The following is a 20,003-nucleotide window of genomic DNA, read 5'->3' on the forward strand; positions in this document are numbered from 1 at the left end:
CTCTACGTGCCATCGCCATGTCAGCCAGAATTGCTGCCCAGCCAAGCAGAAGGGAAGGGAAATGACCCAATGCCTCTTAAAAAGCTGCTACAGGAGTTCGGAGGCCCAGTGTTCCTCCCTTTGCTGGGAATGCCGTAGTTCTGATGGGAATCCTGCCGTACGAGTCTGCTTGTTTTTGCCCATCTGCATACCATTATAGTGACAAGACCACTTTAAATAAACTTACCAAAGCACTGGAGCTTAACAGGGTCATAGTATGTGCCTTGTTTGCAGTAGCATTCATAACCTGGCTGCGTATTCAAACAGAAGCCATTTTTACAGATTTCTTGTCCAAAGAGTTGGCATTCATCAGCATCTGGGGAGAAAACATTAAAGGCTGCGTTACCATAATTATTATGAGGCCACGCAGAGGAGCAAGATGGAATAAAGCCTATACACTTCTCTGTGCAAGCAAACATCACTTTAGACAGAGGGCCCCAGGAACACAGATATCCGCAGGAAAAAAAAAATTGGTGTGGAAGAGGCTATGGTGTGCTCATAGCCAGAATGGGAGAGGGAAAACTGGTGGACTATGACTTTCCCTTTCCCTTGTCAGAATAAGTCCTGTGGCACACAGAGACTGGAATAATCTGCAGCTCCCCTTTCTTCCCTTTGATATCACACTGCTCTTAGCTCCAAGGAAAACAGATCAAGAATAAGGCCTGTATTTTCCAGTATAATTTGCTCAACCCAAGGGACTCCCACCATGGATCTAATTTAATTACACCATCTAATTACAAAACTAAGCAGTTATGCTTATGGATGGACTTTGTGAGTGCTCTCCTCTCTCCATACACTTCAATGACTCTGCTGTGCATGGTAGGGAATCTTCATATCCGCATTGCTTGTGACTTCGTTTTTCAAAGCTGTGTGCACAACTTCTGTGGAGACTTCCTACCACACAGGAACAATTGTGTTTGTTGCTAAATATAAGGCTGCAACTACTATAGACCTAGTGACAGCTGACAAAGAGAATCTACCACACTTTCAAATGAGGCTAAATGTTTTCAGGGAGGTTTCATGGAAAATATATGCCGGCTCATATATAGCTTTTCACAGTTGTACACACTTTTTCCCAGTCTTTTATTTATGTATTTGTTACAGTTGGAATTCCATTCACTTCTTTTTTTCCAACCTACTTTTAATTTTCTACACCTACCTAGAATAGTCTGTTAAAGCTAGGCTGGTATTAAAAATGGCAATAAAAAGCACAATGTAAAGTAGGTGATTCTCCTCTCAATACCAATTGTCTTAATCCACTGTTTTCTATAGATCTACTCCCCCCATTTACTCTAGGGCAACACAGATTTTAGCCCAAAGCTGTCATTTCCAGCTGTACAGCAGTTTTAAAGGTGAATTATTCATATGCTGTTTCCAGAAGAGCTGAAAGCGCTGTAAAGCTATTTATTTTTACAGACACTCTTCCAGCCACTAAGTTGCTTCAAACATTAAATATTTTAAAGTTTGACTGTTTAGCAGCAAGAACAATGCAAAGATTAATATAGAATGTCATGTACATGTCTGTCTTTTTCCTGTGGAACATGGATTTGTGTCTGAGGCAAAATGTGAAAGCCTGGGAGTAGAGTCAAGGAGGACTGACTATATTTGTTTCTGACAGATAATTCCAATTAAGAAAACAGGAGTTGCTTCTACAAGCAGAAGCTTGTGCACAAAAGCAACAGGAACATAAAAGTTCATGTAACAGAGAAAGATCACATTACAGAAAAGTACTTAGCCATTTATTGTTTGTCCTTTGTGCCATTCCTAAGGTTATTACAAAATAAACTTGCTGAAGACAGAAAAAGTCTTATTAATGCAAGGATTTGTGGAAGATGTTTCCAGATGAACTACTTCCACACTTCAGTATTTATGGCAGCTAGAGATACTATCAACCTGGAGGTAGCACAACAAAAACAATGCAGATTTTCTCGGAGACGCATTTGGACACACTGTACACACAGCATGTCCCAAATCTACATCGCCAAGATATACAGAAATCTTAGATCTGCAAAGATAACATGCTTAAACAATCCCTGAACAAAAATACTCTTAGAAAGTATTAGGTCCTATAAGATGAACTCTGTGACAGTCTAGATGTACTAGATGAACTCTGTCTTGTCTAGATGTAAATTGCCAGTCTGTCCAACACTGGTCCCTGCTACCATCAGTCTCAGGTCTGGATTCATCCCCTGGCACTTTGTTCTTTACTCCAAGTTGGTGGACAAAGCAACACCTTATCCTGGTTTAGCTAAGATAGGGTTAAGTTTCCCCAGCAGTGGGGGGGAAGCTCTAGCCGGGTTATTCAATACCATGCTGACGTCACCTCCGTGTGCCGGAGCGCGGGAGAATCGGTGAATGCGTGTGTTATGCGATCTCTCTGTTCTCACTGTGTATTGGTAGATATCTTGCTCTGTTCATTGTTATTACTGTTATTGTTATTGCTGTTGTTGTTTGTTTTGTTGCTGTTGCACTGTTGTATTAAACCTCTCCTTATCTCAGCCCCGGGGCTTTGTATTTCACTACCTTTGTGGGGGAGGGCAGCGGCCGCGTGGTCTCGAACCCTGGCAGGGCCTAAACCACCACACACCTCCAGAGAATGGAGGCCTTACGTGAGTTACCCTGCTTAAATTAGTTTAAATGAAATCAGTTTAAATGAATCTGGGTATTAGTGCCTTTTAACCTATAGTATCTTTTCCATGTCCCATGCACTTTACTGGTACAAAGAAACACCTGCTAAGGATAACACCAAAAAATATTAGTAGGACAGAGAACTGAACTCAACCATGATCTACTCACTAACTTGATAGGAAAACTGACCTCATAGTGTCCTACTCAATGCAGAAAGATAATTTGAAAAAGTACACATAACAATAGTTTGGAAAAAACCCAAAAATCTTTAAAGTCCCACCTATTTTTATTATCTCTCAGAATTAGGTCTGACAGATTAGTGATTTACCTAGAAGCAACTCTAAGAAATTCTTACCTATCAACCATGTGATACTATGCCTCTATTAAAGTCTTTAAAAAATAGTAAGTTTTACTGCATTTTTATGTGATACAAACACACAGTACTTTCTACAGTTAGTTTTTGATTTGTAAAACAGCAATTCCGATAGGAACTAATATATGAAATTTGTGCTTTGCTAAAGATCCTGTAGCTGCTATGCGACCCTAAGATAATACGTTGACTTCATTTCAGCTAAGACAAATACAGTGTGTTTATGCCAAGGAAAATTAATTTCACAAATTATTAATATTATTGGCTACTTCTGAAACTTGAAAAGGAATTTCACTGATCTCACTCTTCCTTCTAAGTGATCAACTCCCTCCCGCCCACACCCACCAACTCCTGTCACTCATATTTCTCTACCATCTTTTGTTCAATAATTATTTCATTAAGTTCTGTAATGAAAATATCATTGCTGAATTTCTCTTCAGTTTTTATATTAATTCTCTCTTGTAGATCTAATGTTTAACAGAACTTTTCTTGTCTCTCCCAACACCCCATACACTTATTTACAAATTGAAGGTGGCTTTGTATTTCATATGTGAGTGAGTATTTGAGGTTTGTGGTCTCCGCACCTACTCTCACAGTATATAGCACTTAGTATAAATTAAACCAGAATATTACAGAGACTGTATAATTGACATTCTTAACAATCTGTCAAACGATGATTTTCAGTAATGTTTCATAGAACAAACTGGTTTTTTCACCTAATAAAATTTGAATTAGTATGTTTACATTGCTGGCTCACATTTCTAGTCAATCAACTACCAGAACTTCTGAAATAATTAAACTGAATACAAGTAAGTACTGACCTTTGTAATTCTGAGCAAGAAGCCCGTAAGACGATTCTCCAGAGGGAATGAAACCTTTTCCTTCAGGACACAAATCAGTAAATTCAGCTAGGAGAGAGAGAAAACAAAAGATTATGTCATTAAGAAAAAGTTACTCACATACGTATGTGTTACACATGTGTTTCAGGGTATTTTGAGAAATCTGAGGCGATGTTTTTCCTTATTCATACCTATCAGGCAATCTTGCACACCTTTAGCTAAGTGGGGGATGCTGACACTACAGCCCGACTTTCCCCTGCTCTCAGGTTGCAGAGCTAGCTTTGAAAAACCCAGCTAGGGTACCCATGGCACCACAGAGCTCCATGCAAACTAATTTCTCTTGCTATTTGGCAGGAGAATGTAGTCCTTACTGGGTTTCATGCACTGCAGTTATAACAATACCAGTAGCCAAATTATCTTAATTAAAGCTAGCATGGGCCTCTTTGAGCTATACTGCAAGCTGCAATCTAGACGTACCCCAACTGAGATACAAACCCCTGTCCACATTCTTTAGTCCTTATACAGGAAAAAAAGCTAATTGACTGCAACAGGAGAACATGGTGTGGATTACAGAGGGAAATTATTTAAAGTGTCTTGGAGACTATACAGAATCAAATAAACCTATCCAAGCAGAGAGGCTCTGTTTGTAACGCATTTAATTTCAGTTTCACTGATTCTAAAGTATAGTTAAAACAGAAATTAACCATGATGATACATTTGTGTGAAAAGTAATCTTTAATGTTTAATATCAAAAAGTTTACACATGTTCTCTCTTATGTGATTTTTTCCAGCTGGATTCTGAATTTCAGCCATCACTGTTTATGTTTCAAGTACTGTTTTCAATATTTGTGACAAATATCATACGGCTATGTTTTTCTAATTTCATATTTAGAGGTTAAACAACGGTCTGCAGACACCATGATTAACTGAATTGTTCAGTAAGTAGCAAAATGTAAAACTAATGTCATAATATATATCAGTAATTCATAGTGCTGTAGAAAAACATTACAAAGAATAGCTGCAGACTCAAAACCACTGCAATGCTTACTTTTGTTTTCCAGCTTGTGGGAAAAATCTAACATGTCACCATAGCATCTGGAAGAAGCTTCTGTGAGAATCCATCTTTGTTTAAAATCAGTTGGAGATAATACTGTTCAGTAACAGGCTGTTTTTATCCCTAGTGTAACTGCAGTGAAGCCAATGGATTTACATCAGGTGTGACTTACTGCTATTAACTTTTCCTCTGTGGAAATCTCCCATGGATAAGTCATGAGTAAATACCACAGAATATGGGATTTAACGGGCAAGCCTTCTCTGAAGGCAAAGCACACTACCGTTAACATAAACCCAATACTTCAAAAGATTGCAGAGGGACAGAAGGCCTCCCCTTACCAGTTCCAAAGACAGGGCATGGGAAGATTTCACAGTTATCACCCCAGCCAGCACCCAAGGTACAGCAGCATTCTTGTTTGGTTACATTGGACGTAAGCACGTTATCACAGAAATTAGCGTCGTTCAGATTGTAGTAGCACTCCTTCTTTCCATCTTCATGTTGATCAGCTTCTACTGGTAATTCTAAAGGCAAAAAGAAAACATAAACCACGTAAGATAACACGGGAAGTGAATCAGTTTTACAGGAGAATCAAAAGAGCCACAGTACCTCAATTTCACCACAGCGAAGAGCAGCATTGTCAAGCAGGGAAGAAAATGGTTAAGTATAAATTTTGGTTTAACTTTTTTGTTCTTAGGAAGAATGATGGAAGTTGATAACATTCCTTTGACTTTTTCAGACCTTTTTCAGACAAGTTGTTCTCCAACTTGGCCACAAAGGGATTCTTCACATTTGCACTTCCTTCATTTTAAGCAATGCATGAACTACCTGCTGTCATGCTCAGCTATCTAATGTTGCTCAGCTATCTAACCACATTGCCCAGCTACTGACACAGTGCATTTCACATATGTTCACAGAGGTGAGCAAACATTACAACCACATTTTACAGATAAAGGAACTAAGGCACAAAATGAAAAGGCCTGATTTTCAAAAGAGTGAACATTTCCAGCCCCTTTTAATTTCACTGTGAAAAAAGCATGTTCCACACTTGAATACAAGGCCCTTTGTGATTTTTGCAAAAGTGACTGACTCCATGGTAAGCAGAGGAATATAATGCAGATGTCAAGTTAACTGACTCTGTGCTTTAGTATGAAATAGGCATCCAGCCAAGAAGTCAGATTTTCTGCCTTTAGCAGTTGAGTGGGTCCTCTCACATATTTATAAGGACTGGAGGCAAAATAGTCTCTCCCACAGACCCAATAAAAAACCCTATTAATAGTCAAAGACCTTTCTAAAGCAAAGCACTCCTAAAGTACACCAAGAAGCAAGTTTGAAAAGAAATACCTAGCTAAAGCTTCTATGTTTGCAGAACTCTGTCTATCTAACCTTGCACTTCCACAAAACTTCTCATCAAGAGCTCAGAAGTGGGAACTATCACATAAAATTGTTATTCACACTTCATCAACATGAGAAACTTTTCATAGGCCATCCATAAAATAACTGAGTGCTAAAATTACAAATGCTCACATTTATTAATCAAACCCAAAACTTTGTTTGGGAACTTAAGATAGATATATCTTGAGGCGATTAGTTTACTTCCTTGGGAAATTCTTTATGCTTAGCACTTAACAAATGTTTAATTCACAAAAACCTACTAAAAATTATTGCATGTTGGCTGATTTTCCATTGACATTTCATTCATTTCTACTCAGGCTCTTGTACAATATGCGAAGCATGAGACATTTCTCAAGTAACGCATGTATCCAGGCAGGAGTCAAAACCTTATACCTGAGTGACAGTGCATTTCAAAATGCTAGAAGATTAGTAAGACCCAAAGAGTTGTGGTGTATAAACTACCTTTGTTTGCCTTGCAGTTCTTTTCAAGGAATAGCTTAAGGCCCACCCACTTACAAACACTGGTATACCTGGGAGAGCCAAGTTCACTTGACCACCTCATCTGTCCACCTCTGTCTCTTAGAGATCAACCTCAGCCTCTTTATGACAGTTACAGGAAGGACTTTCTTCTAATCTCATCTACTTAAAAAATAATGGCTGTGACGTGGGAGCTTGAAGATAGTGATTGTCCAACAAATGCTGAAGGAATTAAATGAACTGCAGCTCTTGCTACCTCAAGCCTGTTATCCCTGCCCACCCACATTCCCCCAAGCAGGTGGGGTAAGGCAACTTTTAGAGCATGCAAATACTAAATCCATTTTGAGAAAAGCAGGTTTTAAAATGCCAGTATGGATTGCCTATTATTGCACTTCAATAGTATGAATGTAATAGTTCTTTTGGCTTCTAATTCCAAACGGACAATTGGATTTATTTCTGTTTTCCTCAGAAAAGTGACAGTTTCTGTTTTGGGAGGTTGAGGGTCTGGCAGACACCTCTACTAAAATTTAGCACAATGTTGCCACCTACAAGGCAAACTTTCCTTTGCTGTCTCACCAATATAACCGAGTTGTACATTAAAGGAAACACCCAGCTGAGTGCTTATTTAATATTTGTTAGTTTAGCCTGTAGTCTCCCCCCATCAGGTAATTACAATTTTCCATAATGTACTGAATTTAATAAAGTGCGGTGGTTTTGCGGTATCAGCTGCTATCCAATAGGAACTATATTAAGACTATCATGTCACAGAAACACAACTGAACTAAATCTGTTATTCCAAGGTGAGAGAGCAGTATTTTAGCCACCAAATTATACATTTTCGTTGGCCATTTGCCATCTGTCTAACTGAATCAAAGCCAAATCTTCAACAAGGGAAAAAGCATGGCAGTTTTCATGCTGTTTACCAGAGAAAGACCAGAAGCTGCCCCAGGAGGAAGGGGAGACAGTCTCATCATGTCATTGTTTATTCCCATTTTACATATGATGTGTTGGTTTCTCCTCCCATTATCTGTTCAGCAGCTTGAAAGTCTGTTGTTTACACAGCTGTGACTGAGGGTTAGTCAAGCAGGCGTCATGAATGTTTGGAAAGCAAATGAGACACAAATCTTCCTTTTTTTTTTTTTTTTAAAAAAAACTAAGACCAGTCTGTGTCTACTTATAATTTCTCTCTCATATATTATTAACCATTTAGTAACCATGTTGTTTTTGAAAGTGGTTTCACTAGATATGCTGACAAAATATGATGGGAAATGGATACTTACTTTTTTGTATCGTTGTTTCACATTTTTTGTTGTCAGAAAATGTAAAACATATCTCTACCTAAGGCACACTGGTAAAGGAATATAATTTTATCAGGTTGTTGATACGACTGTTCTATTTAACAGCCTACAAGAGGGATTCTCTATAGTTGCTACTAGACTGAACTCTGAAGTATTTATTAGAAATAGATTTCTATACCTTAGTGTAACCTTAATCCAACAATATGCTTCAGCATGCGTTTGATGCAAAAATATGCATTAGTAATATACGATTCAGTGCATAACCAGGATATTAGCATACACTTAGACTTGAGCATACACTTAAATATTTGCCTAAATAGTGGCCTGTTAACAACTGTGATCTGAAAAACCCAAAACATACAGAACCAATGAGATCTTAAATACTGTAACTGTGTACTGATGCCTATTATTTACAGGTGGCATCAGTAAGGTGGTTGCTAAACTGAAAAATCATCATTACAAGTTCATGTCTTCTAAAACCTCAGCAAAGACTCCAGTGACTCTGAGCAAACAGCTTGAGTAACATACTTTCAGAACCTGATTTTCAAAAAGACAGTAAAAATAGATTGGTATGTGCCTATCATCAGGTGTACTTGTTTAGATTTCCCAATTTGCTCAACATGTGGCAAGCTACAACACCTAACGTGTGTGTGCAGTGTGTATGCATATACGTGCATATGTACAATTTGGGGATCAGTGCAAGTGATGCATATTTAAAAATGATATCTAAGACTATGTCCATAGATGACTGAAATTCAGATCATTATTTACGTTAGAAAACCATGCACATATTGCCATTAAAAAATTAATACAAATATAAAGAGTTTCCTTTAAAGTCTTAACATTTAGAAAGACCTTAAAGTTTAGGAAATTTAGAATTTGGACTTGTGCACCATATTTCTAGCCTTGAGGAAGCTTTTGGACCAGATTTATAAACTGTTACTTGGCAGCCTCAAATTTTTTGTGCTGGTGGTTGGTTAGGTGCAGGGGAGATTGATTTTCTTTTAATAAAAATCAGTCTAGGAGGGACTCATGTTTGGACACCAGAACTGTCATTTTTACCTATAAATCCTAGTAAATACTGTTAATTCTTGCCATAAATAACTAGTCACATTTCATGTAACCAGGAGAAAGCAACGTCTAAATTAGCTATAGGTACCTAAGTGGGCCCTGGTACCTTAGTGGAGTTCTCTCACTGGAATTCTTTTTATTGGCTGAGCTGTAACCCAAACTTGTGATCCTACTGACCTTTGTATATGTAAGCCAGACTCCTGCTGATGGGTTTACACATACACTTCTGCTGGCAATTCTCATTTTAAATCCCACCTATTATAATCCTCAAATATATACTATCCTTTATAGCTTCTGGGTTCAATGCAATGCGATGCATTACTAATATATTAGCATATATTAGTAATTTAGATGCATACTAGAACATGCATTTTTTCTTATGTAGGAACAATTAAAAACACGTTAATACGGAGTATTACTCAAACTGCATTCAGCTTGGTACTTGCTAGAAATTCATCATAAATGGCTTTATATACCTTGTTAAAAGAATAAATGAGAAGACTTTAACCCAAACCAGGCATTTTTTTCTCTCTCTTAGGTACAAAGATGTATAACAATGAAGTTTCATCTAAGAGAGTTCTTTCCTCCTTTATCTTTTCTTCCTTCTGAAGCATTTGCTACATTTTGTGAACAGCAGGGCAGAGAGGAGGGGAATAAGACAAACAAGCCTTGCAGAATTATTTTTTTTCAGATTGTTACCAAATATGGGCTAGAATTCCTGATACATACACTGAGGGGATTGTTTCAGGACACAGCTAACAATAGATGAATTTCCACCAAGTGAAATCCAAATAGAAGGAAGTCTCGAGTGCCCTAATGGCAAGTAAAGAGAAGTGTGAACACACAGCATTCCACAAAGCTAACAGCCTTTAACCACATGCAGAAAAGTTCCCAAATTAAAGTAACATTTGAACAATCTTTACCTATTTGCACTTGATATAAGGTGGACTAACATTTTTTTATGCACAAAAATACAAAATGAGAAATAAGCAAAAGCTGAGTAAACTACACTGAACTATAAGTAACTGCAAGAGGACAACGCAGATTAAATTCTTCCCTTCTGAAAGTAGGCACGATGCAAGCTAATGCTGACAGTTGATGTCCACATGCACTGTAGGAGCTCTCCAAGCACCACACCTGACTTGAGTATGTGGCTTCTCAAAGCCAGAGGATGTGTGGCTATTCCATTGCTCTTTGCAGGGAGACAGCATTCTACTCCTGTATGATCGTGCTGCAGCTGGTCTCAGGGGAGGCTGAAGTACTCATTGTTGGGCAAACCAACATAGTTGTTATTTCCTGCAGTGAGCACATGGGGTTTATGCCACTTACAAGTGGGGAGAAAAAGACTGGTTTTGTTCCCTCTTCAGTTAACAGCTGCACAAGGGCCACCCATTGGTTCCCGGAACAAAATAGGAACAAGCAAAGTGAGCAGATGTAGAAGAATGAATGTGCATTGTCAGCTCCTGAAATGTCAAATCCAGAGGTACATCATAGACTCATAGAATGGTTTGGGTTGGAAGGGACCTTAAAGATCATCTAGTTCCAACCGCCCTGCCATGGGCAGGGACACCTTCCACTAGACCAGGTTGCTCAAAGCCCCGTCCAACCTGGCCTTGAACACTTCCATGGAGGGGGCAGCCACAACCTCTCTGGGCAACCTGTTCCAGTGTCTCACCACTCTCACAGTAAAGGATTTCTTCCTTATATCTAATCTAAATCTAACCTCTGTCAGTTTAAAACCATTACCCCTCGTCCTATCACTACACCCCCTGATAAAGAGTCCCTCCTCACCTTTCCTGCAGCCCCCCCCTTTAGGTACTGGAGGCCACTAGAAGGTCTCCCCAGAGCCTTCTCTTCTCTGGGCTGAACAACCCCAACTCTCTCAGCCTGTCCCCATAGGGAAGGTGCACCAGCCCCCTGATCATCTTCGTGGCCTCCTCTGAACCTGCTCGAGCAGGTCCATGTCCTTCTTATGTTGGGGGTCCCAGAGCTGGACACAGGACTCCAGGTGGGGTCTCACAAGAGCAGAGTAGAGGGGGAGAATCAACTCCCTCGACCTACTGCCCACACTTCTCTTGATGCAGCCCAGGATATGGTTGGCTTTCTGGGCTGCGAGTGCACATTGTTGGGTCATAGTCAGTTTTCCATCCACTAATAGCCCCAAGTCCTTCTTCGCAGGGCTGCTTTCAATCCACTCATCGCCCAGCCTGTATTTGTGTTTGGGATTGCCTTGACCCATGTGCAGGACCTTGCACTTGGCCTTGAACTTCATGAGGTTTGCATGGGTCCACCTCTCAAGCCTGTCAAGGTCCCTCTGGATGACATCCCTTCCATGTCTCCCATTTAGAGACAAGGATGTCATGCAGGACAGTGTGCAAAGCGTTTGACAAGTCCAGGTAGATGACGTCAGTTACTCTTCCCTTCTCCACCAACACTGTAACCTGATCATAGAAGGCCACCAAATCTGTCAGGCACGATTTGCCCCTAGTGAAGCCATATTGACTGTCACCAATCACCTCCTTATTTTCCATGCACTCTAGCATAATTTCCAGGAGGATCTGCTCCATGATCTTGCCAGGCACAGAGCTGAGACTGACTGGCCTGGAGTTCCCCAGGTCTTCTTTTTTTCCCTTTTTAAAAATGGGGGTTACGTTTCCCCTTTTCCAGTCAGTGGGAACTTCACCAGACTGCCACGACCTCTCAAATATGATGGACAGTGGCTTAGCCACTTCATCTGCCAGTTCCCTCAGGACCCACAGGTGCATCTCATCAGGTCCCATGGACTTGTGCACCTTCAGGTTCCTTAGATGGTCTCGAACCTGATCTTCTCCTACAGTGGGCTGTTATTCATTCCTCCAGTCCCTCTCTTTGCCTTCTGTGACTTGGGCGGTGTGGCTGAAGCCCTTGCTGGTGAGGACTGAGGCAAAAAAGTCATGAGTCCCTCAGCCTTCTCCATATCCTGAGTAACCAGGTCTCCTTTGTCCTTCCAGAGAGAGGGCCCACATTTTTCCTATTCCTTTGATCACTGACATACCTATAGAAGCTTTTCTTGTTGCCCTTGACATCCCTGGCCAGATTTAATTCTGCCAGGGCTTTGGCTTTCCTAACCTGATCCCTGGCTGCTCGGACAATTTCTCTGTGTTCCTCCCAGGCTACCTGTCCTTGCTTCCATCCTCTGCAGGCTTCCTTTTTGTGTTTGAGTTTGCCCAGGAGCTCCTTGTTCATCCCATGCAGGCCTGCTGGAGTTTTTGCCTGACGTCCTCTTTGTTGGGATGCATTGCTCCTGAGGTTGGAGGAGGTGATCCTTGAATATTAAGCATCTTTCTTGGGGTCCTTTTCCCGACAGGGCTTTATCCCATGCTACTCTGCCAAGCAGATCCCTGAAGAGGCCCAAGTCTGCTCTCCTGAAGTCAGAATCACAGAATCATCTAGGTTGGAAAAGTCCTTGAAGATCATCCAGTCCAACCATTAACCTAACATTGACAGTTCCCAACTACAGCATATCCCTCAGCGCTATGTCAACCCGACTCTTAAACCCCTCTAGGGATGGGGACTCCACCACCTCCCTGGGCAGCCCATTCCAACACCTGACTACCCGTTCTGTAAAGAAATGCTTCCTAATATCCAGTCTAAACCTTCCCTGGCGCAATTTGAGGCCAGTACCTCTTGTCCTATCGCTTGTTACTTGGTTAAAGAGGCTCATCCCCAGCTCTCTACAACCTCCTTTCAGGTAGTTGTAGACGGCGATGAGGTCTCCCCTCAGCCTCCTTTCCTCCAGACTAAACAACCCCAGTTCCCTCAGCCGCTCCTCGTATGACATGTGCTCCAGGCCCTTCACCAGCTTCGTTGCCCTTCTCTGGACACGCTCGAGTAATTCAATGTCCTTTTTGTAGTGAGGGGCCCAAAACTGAACACAGTAATCAAGATGCGGCCTCACCAGTGCGGAGTACAGGGGCAAGATCACTTCCCTGTCCCTGCTGGCCACGCTATTTCTGATACAAGCCAGGATGCCACTGGCCTTTTTGGCCACCTGGGCACACTGCTGGCTCATGTTCAGCCGGCTGTCAATCAACACCCCCAGGTCCCTCTCTGACTGGCAGCTCTCCAGCCACTCCTCCCCAAGCCTGTAGCGCTGCTGGGGGTTGTTGTGGCTGAAGTGCAGCACCCGGCATTTGGTCTTATTGAACCTCCTACAGTTGGCCTTAGCCCATCGCTCCAGCCTGTCCAGGTCTCTCTGCAGAGCCTCCCTACCCTCGAGGAGATCAACACTTCCACCCAACTTGGTGTCATCTGCAAACTTACTGAGGGTGCACTCGATCCCCTCGTCTAGATCATCAATAAAGATGTTAAACAGGAGTGGCCCCAAAACCGAGCCCTGGGGGCCACCACTCGTGACCGGCTGTCAGCTGGATTTAACTCCATTCACCACAACTCTTTGGGCCCGGCCATCCAGCCAGTTTTTTACCCAGCGAAGCGTGTGCTCATCCAAGCTGCAAGCAGTCAGTTTCGCCAGGAGAATGTTGTGGGAAACAGTGTCAAAGGCCTTACTAAAGTCAAGGTAAACAACATCCACAGCCTTTCCCTCATCCAATAAGCAGGTCGCCCTGTCATAGAAGGAGATCAGGTTTGTCAGGCAGGACCTGCCTTTCACAAACCCATGCTGACTGGGCCTGATCATCTGGTTGTCCATTATATGACTTGTAATGGCACTCGAGATTACCTGCTCCATGACCTTCCCTGGCACTGAGGTCAGACTGACAGGTCTATAGTTTCCTGGATCCTCCTTTCTGCCTCTCTTGCAGATGGGTGTCACATTTGCCACCCTCCAGTCCAATGGGACCTCCCCAGTTAGCCATGACTTCAGGTAGATCATGGAAAGCAGCTTGGCGAGCACATCTGCCAACTCTTTCAGCACCCTTGGGTGTAACCCACCCGGTCCCACAGATTTGTGTGCATCCGAGTGGTGTAGCAGGTCTCTGACCACCTCCTCTTCAACTGTGCTGACCTCATTCTGCTTCCCCTCCCCATCTCCCAGCTCATGAGGCTGGGTGTCCAGGGAACAGCCAGTTCCACTGCTAAAGACTGAGGCAAAGTAGGCGTTGAGCACCTCAGCCTTTTCCTCATCCTTAGTTACCGTGTTTCCCTCTGCATCCAATAAAGGAGGGAGATTTTCCCTAATCCTCCTTTTGCTGTTAACGAATTTATAGAAACATTTTTTATTATCTTTAACAGCTGTAGCCAAGTTGAGCTCTAGCTGTGCTTTGGCTCTCCTAATGCTCTCCCTGCATAACTTCACTACATCTTTATAGTCTTCATGAGAGACCTGGCCCCTCTTCCAAAGGCAATAGATTCTCCTTTTGTCCTTGAGATCCAGCCAAAGGTCCCTGTTTAGCCAGGCCGGTCTCCTTCCCCGCCTGCTTATTTTTCGGCACATGGGAACAGCCTGCTCCTGTGCCTTTAAGACTTCGCTCTTGAAGTATGTCCAGCCTTCCTGGACTCCCATATCCTTCAAGGCAGCCTCCCAAGGGATTTTGTTAATCAGTCTTTTGAACAGGTCAAAGTTAGCCCTCTGGAAGTCTAAGGTGGCAGTTTTACTAACCCCTCTCTTTGTTACTCCAAGGATCAAAAACTCAATCATCTCATGATCACTGCACCCTAGATGGCCTCCAACCTTTACTTCCCCCACAAACTCTTCCCTGTTCACAAGAAGCAGGTCCAGGAGGGCACCTTCCCTGGTCAGCTCATTCACCAGCTGTGTGAGGAAGTTATCCTCCACACATTCCAGGAACCTCCTTGATTGTTCCCTCTCTGCTGTGTTGTATTCCCAGCAGATATCTGGGAGGTTAAAGTCCCCCACAAGAACAATGGCAAGTGACCGCGAGATTTCTCCCAGCTGTTTATAGAAAGCTTCATCCACCTCATTGCTTTGGTTGGGAGGTCTATAGCAGACTCCCACAGCAAGATCTGCTTTACTGGCCCTTAACCTAATCCAAACACTCTCAACCCCGTTATCACTATACTTGATTTCTGAGCTGTCATAGCATTCTCTTACATATAGGGCCACTCCACCACCTCTCCTTCCCTGTCTATCCCTCCTGAAGAGCTTGCAGCCATTGATTGCAGCACTCCAGTCATGTGAGGTATCCCACCACGTTTCTGTTATAGCTACTATGTCATAGTTCTCGTGCTGCATATGGCCTCAAGCTCCCCCTGTTTGTTGCTCATACTGCGTGCACTGGTATAGATGCACTTGAGATGAGCTAGTGAATCCAACACCTTTTTGTGAGTGTGGGCTCCATTCCCTACCAGACCCTTCTCAGGTGCTTCCACAGTTCCTGAACATCTTTCCCTTCTCTCAAATGAAGTGGCAGAAGGAGAGCCTTCACCAGTCCACCATCCTTCAATCTTTGGCACGCTTCCCTTGAGCTTGTTCCTAACAGGCCCAGTTATCTCCCCGTCCCCCCTCATATCTACTTTAAAGCCCTGGCAATAAGTCCTGCCAACTCCTGCCCCATAATCCTTTTCCCCCTCTGGGACAGCTGCATCCCACCTGTCTCATTTGTCACCAGCAGACCAGGTGCCTTATAAACCTCGCTATGGTCAAAGAACCCAAAATTCCGATGGTGGCACCAGTCTCTGAGCCACGTGTTAATCAGATATGTTTTCCACCCTCTATCAGTGGTTTTCCCTTCCACTTGAGGGATTGATGAAAACATGACCTGAGCTCCTGAGCCTTCAATTAGCCACCCCAGTGCCTTGAAGTCCTTTTTGAGTGACTTAAGACTTCTCTCTACCACCTCATCATTACCTGCCTGGATAACCAACAAGGGGTAGTAATCAGAGGGCCGCAACAGAGCAGTGACCTTCCTTTTAATATCTCTGACCTGAGCCCCAGGGAGGCAGCAGACCTCTCTATGGTGTGGGTCTGGTCGACATATGGGCCCCTCCGTACCCCTCAGAGCAGAGTCACCCACTACAATTACCCTCCTTTTCTTCTTACTTGAAGAAGTCGCAAGTCTTGGGGCTGAGGGACAAGCTGTGGAGGGTAGTGAGCTTGCTGTGTGCCCTAAGGATCTTCAACTCCACCATTTCATGGTCACTGCAGCCAAGGCTGCCCTCGAGCTTCACACTCCCCACCAGCCCCTCCTTTGTGGTTGCCCTGCATGGGGCAGTGTCACCACTTGACTGGTCATTCTCTGAGGTCTTGAGAAACAGCTAAGAGAAAAAAAACCAGCAAGGCTGCAGGAAAGCAAGAATCCTTTTTAAGATGAACTAAGAACAGTACTTTCCTCCTTTTACTTTGGAAGAAAAGTAAGAGAATGAATAGCAAGATTTCTGTTCCTAGCACTGCCACTTTTCCCTATTCTAGTTCAAGAGCATATGGTGCAAAGTACATTCTCACTGGGACCTAATTTGTATGTCTTCTGGTCTCCTATGTGAGATATTTGTCCTTGATGACATTATCAGAGAAGAGACAAAGGTGAGGCACATGTTTTCTTCGGGCCCAATGAAGGCTGGAGGGAAAGGAAGAATGGCTTCTTTCCAAACTGATCACAGTAAAGCTATGTTCACTGGTGACAACAAAATGGAGTTATTATTGACAGTAGAGTATTCATCTGTTGACAGTAGAGTCAGTCACACTGTGTTTTTCATATCCTCCCTCCCCACAGTGACGTTTTGGTATGCCCTTGAATGCTCCTTGGACTTGACTTCTTCTTACATGGGCTCAGGTCCTCTGCTAATTTCTTTAGTTTTGGTTTCATTGTAACAGCTGAATTCTTCCAAGTACTACCTCCTCACAGTACCAAAACGAAGATGGCATTTGCATCTCCTGCAGATCTTGATAATGTGATTTAAACACAGTTCCATAAATTAACGGAAGAATTTTAAATGCTGCTACTTCAAGTTATCATCATCAGGTATTAAAGCTAATCTGCTTCATGGTGGAAAGGTACTGCAGGATTTGTCCTTGCAAACAGGAATGGAGGCAGTACCACTGTGCATTGCTCTGCTGCCTCAGCTATCTTAATTTTTTAAATTTCTCCTTCCTAAAACAAGCTCTTGTAAGCCTGAATCTTTCTCACAAGACTTTTCAAAGGTTTCAGTTTGTCAGTCAGCTGTTAATGATATTTCACAGGCAACTTCTTGAGTGCTGCTGACTGCTACATTCAGTGATCTAAATACTTGTTGCAATTAGGTCACAGATATTTGAACCTTGTTTACAAGTCTGAAAGACCATGAGTGATAGGAGAAAAGAGCCACAGCCTTGTGAGCTTAGAGTCTGCATCCTGGCACTAGAGACCGTTATTCTAAAGCTTTCTGGAAGCTAGTCAGCCTGCAGCGTACAACAAAGAAAAATGAAGATTTGCATTCTGGAGGGGAAAAAAAAAAAGCTGTGCAAGTAAATCCCTTCATTTCTTGTACTCTGTTGCTCCTTATTGTGGGCTTGTTCCTTTCCCCAAACTGGATCAACATAGAAATGTGGAGGCAACTTTAAGAGTTCTAAACTAATTTTTAATTTTCCAGTAGTATTTGTAACACCCAAAACACTTAACAAAAACTCACAAATCCAGTACAGTGGACTACTAGGAAAAACAGGATGAAAGATGGAGTAAAACAGGCAAGGGGACTCAAAAAGGCACTCAGAGAGACTGACAATTCAGTGGTTTGGTTTTTTTGCTTTCCCAACTACCTTTTCTGAGGACTTATGTTAGTGCTAGATAATGCTAAGAGGATACTGTTATATACAAATTTTGTTTTTAATCATATGCCCCCTTAAACATTGTCCAAGCATACTAGTGGATCTTTGTAAAAATTTGGAAAAAAAAAAAATCATTCAGGCCATAGTCTTGATTCCATATCACATTTCATTGTTCCAGTATGGCAAACAATAGATTGTTTACTCTTAACTGCTGTAACTGTTCATTATTACTGCCAAGTCTGTTGACATATAAAATTTAGAAGGTGTTTCTGCTCTATTTTCATTGCTAATGATTCACTGATAACATATTCCATCCTAGAAAAGCCTCTTTGCATGCACACACTTTTAAGAAGACAAAGTTTTAAATTTTTCTGTTGTAGTTAAAGCAACGTCAGTATTTAAACCAACTTTACCTTTCCATTGGTTATGCAGTCGAAATCATGCCAAGCATGCAAAAATCTGCTGGTGTCTTACCTGGTGAGGTACGGAAGCGACACTGTCCAGTCATTGGATCATACTCCTGGTTTTCATCAGAGCACAGGCACAGGAAAGAACCATCGACATTTTCACAGAGGGCTTCACCACATACTCCACTCAGCATTTCACATTCATTCACATCTGGGGAAAAAAATCCAAAACATAAATCAATTCAGATCCATTACAAACAGTTTGTTCTTTTATCTGCTGTATCTGTGCCAATATTATCTGTCAGATTACAGATGTGATCTCTGGGGAAGGATTTAAAACTCACTAATACCTAACTGGATTCATAAACAAGTAGTCAGTCCTTTGAAGTAAAGGCTCCTGAAAGCCACAGTACAGTTTACAGACTATTGATGCTGCTTGTAAACCAGAACATTGGCTTTCATTCTTTCGGGGGTTTCCTTCTCATTTTTAAATACCTGCTTTTCTTTGTACCCCCTTCTTGGGATTTAAGGTTCAAGCTCATTTAATTTCTTAACTTTATTATCAAAATTCATTGAACTTAAGGAGCAAAATGAGTAGGTTTCGGTGTGACTCAGATGGCACTATGAAAAGAGAATTCCCTTTTCTCCTCAAAATCTCATTTTCCTCATGTACATCCACTGAACAGTGAATTCCCCCACCGCCGCCACGTGTCTCTCATACGCATGGCCTCACTGGCTGCTCTGGAACCCACAAGGAGTATGCCCAGGTCACCCAGGGAGACCCTGCTGAACACTGCACATTTCCACTCCCCAAAAAACCCCACATATTTTTAACTTGTAATCCATATACCTGCTAACTAGTCAACCCTGAAATGCTTTTTTGATGGGAGAGTTGCCTGCTGTTTGAACAAGGGTTACCAAATACTGTCAGGATCACTTAACTTTACTCTCTTTTCAGTTCCTAAAGTTTATGTTTGAAAATCTACTTTGTCTATGAATGACAGAATCTGAAAAGTAAAATCTGTGTACCACAACTCAGAAATTTCTATAATTGTGGTCTAAAGTATAACTTGTGAGGCAACGTCTTATCCTTTTTACCTTTTAATCAGCAAGAATGAAGATCTAGTCATATGACTGAATGTTGATTTTTGTGTATTTTTATATAAATATGCATTTTCACTTATGGTTTACTCAGCACTTTTAAAATGTACTTAGATTTTTCTTTTTTGCCGGATTCCTATCATAAGTAATAAGTCTTCTTTGGGGCACATTGCCTGGCCAGGAACTGAAGAGACTTAACCTTTACCTAAAATTGTTTTGGTAGGTAACTGGCATCAAAATTTTTAAGAGTATTTTATATTATACAGTGTGTACAAGAAAAAAACCCAAGACATTATTTTATGGTGCAGAATCACTTCACTGGCAACTCAAAATTAAATTTAGTTTCACACCAGCTTTTGCTTTCCTTCACCCCCGCCCCCGCTCTTTGCTTATTTGTTTTCATCCGTGAAAAGTCACTGTATGCAAAAATATACATTGGTATGTTGCAAACTAAATGCCAAATGGCATAAACAATTTGGTAATAAAACTATTTAATATATTACAAAACACATACAAACACTTCTGTAAAACTTCTAACGCCTCCTCTCTGTTCAGTATTCCGTTTAGATTTCTGTTCCTGGTAAATGTGTTTCATCCTGAGTCTGGCTTGAAGAAACTGCTTAATG

At 41.8% G+C, this 20,003-nt stretch overlaps 1 protein-coding gene across 8 annotated transcripts in view; it reads right to left on the reverse strand.

Annotated features, from left to right (window-relative positions):
• LTBP1 (latent transforming growth factor beta binding protein 1) overlaps positions 1–20,003 on the reverse strand; it is a 213,228-nt gene that overhangs the window by 20,610 nt on the left and 172,615 nt on the right. For all 8 annotated transcript variants that reach the window (XM_074818245.1, XM_074818242.1, XM_074818241.1 and 5 more), the window contains 4 exons: positions 18,344–18,487; positions 5,269–5,451; positions 3,859–3,945; positions 227–355 (listed from right to left, as the gene is read on the reverse strand). In XM_074818245.1, coding sequence (XP_074674346.1) covers positions 227–355; positions 3,859–3,945; positions 5,269–5,451; positions 18,344–18,487 — 543 coding nt within the window. The remainder of the gene's footprint in view (positions 1–226; positions 356–3,858; positions 3,946–5,268; positions 5,452–18,343; positions 18,488–20,003) is intronic.

This window comes from Strix aluco, chromosome 3 (genome assembly GCF_031877795.1).
Source record: "Strix aluco isolate bStrAlu1 chromosome 3, bStrAlu1.hap1, whole genome shotgun sequence".
Taxonomy (NCBI): domain Eukaryota; kingdom Metazoa; phylum Chordata; class Aves; order Strigiformes; family Strigidae; genus Strix; species Strix aluco.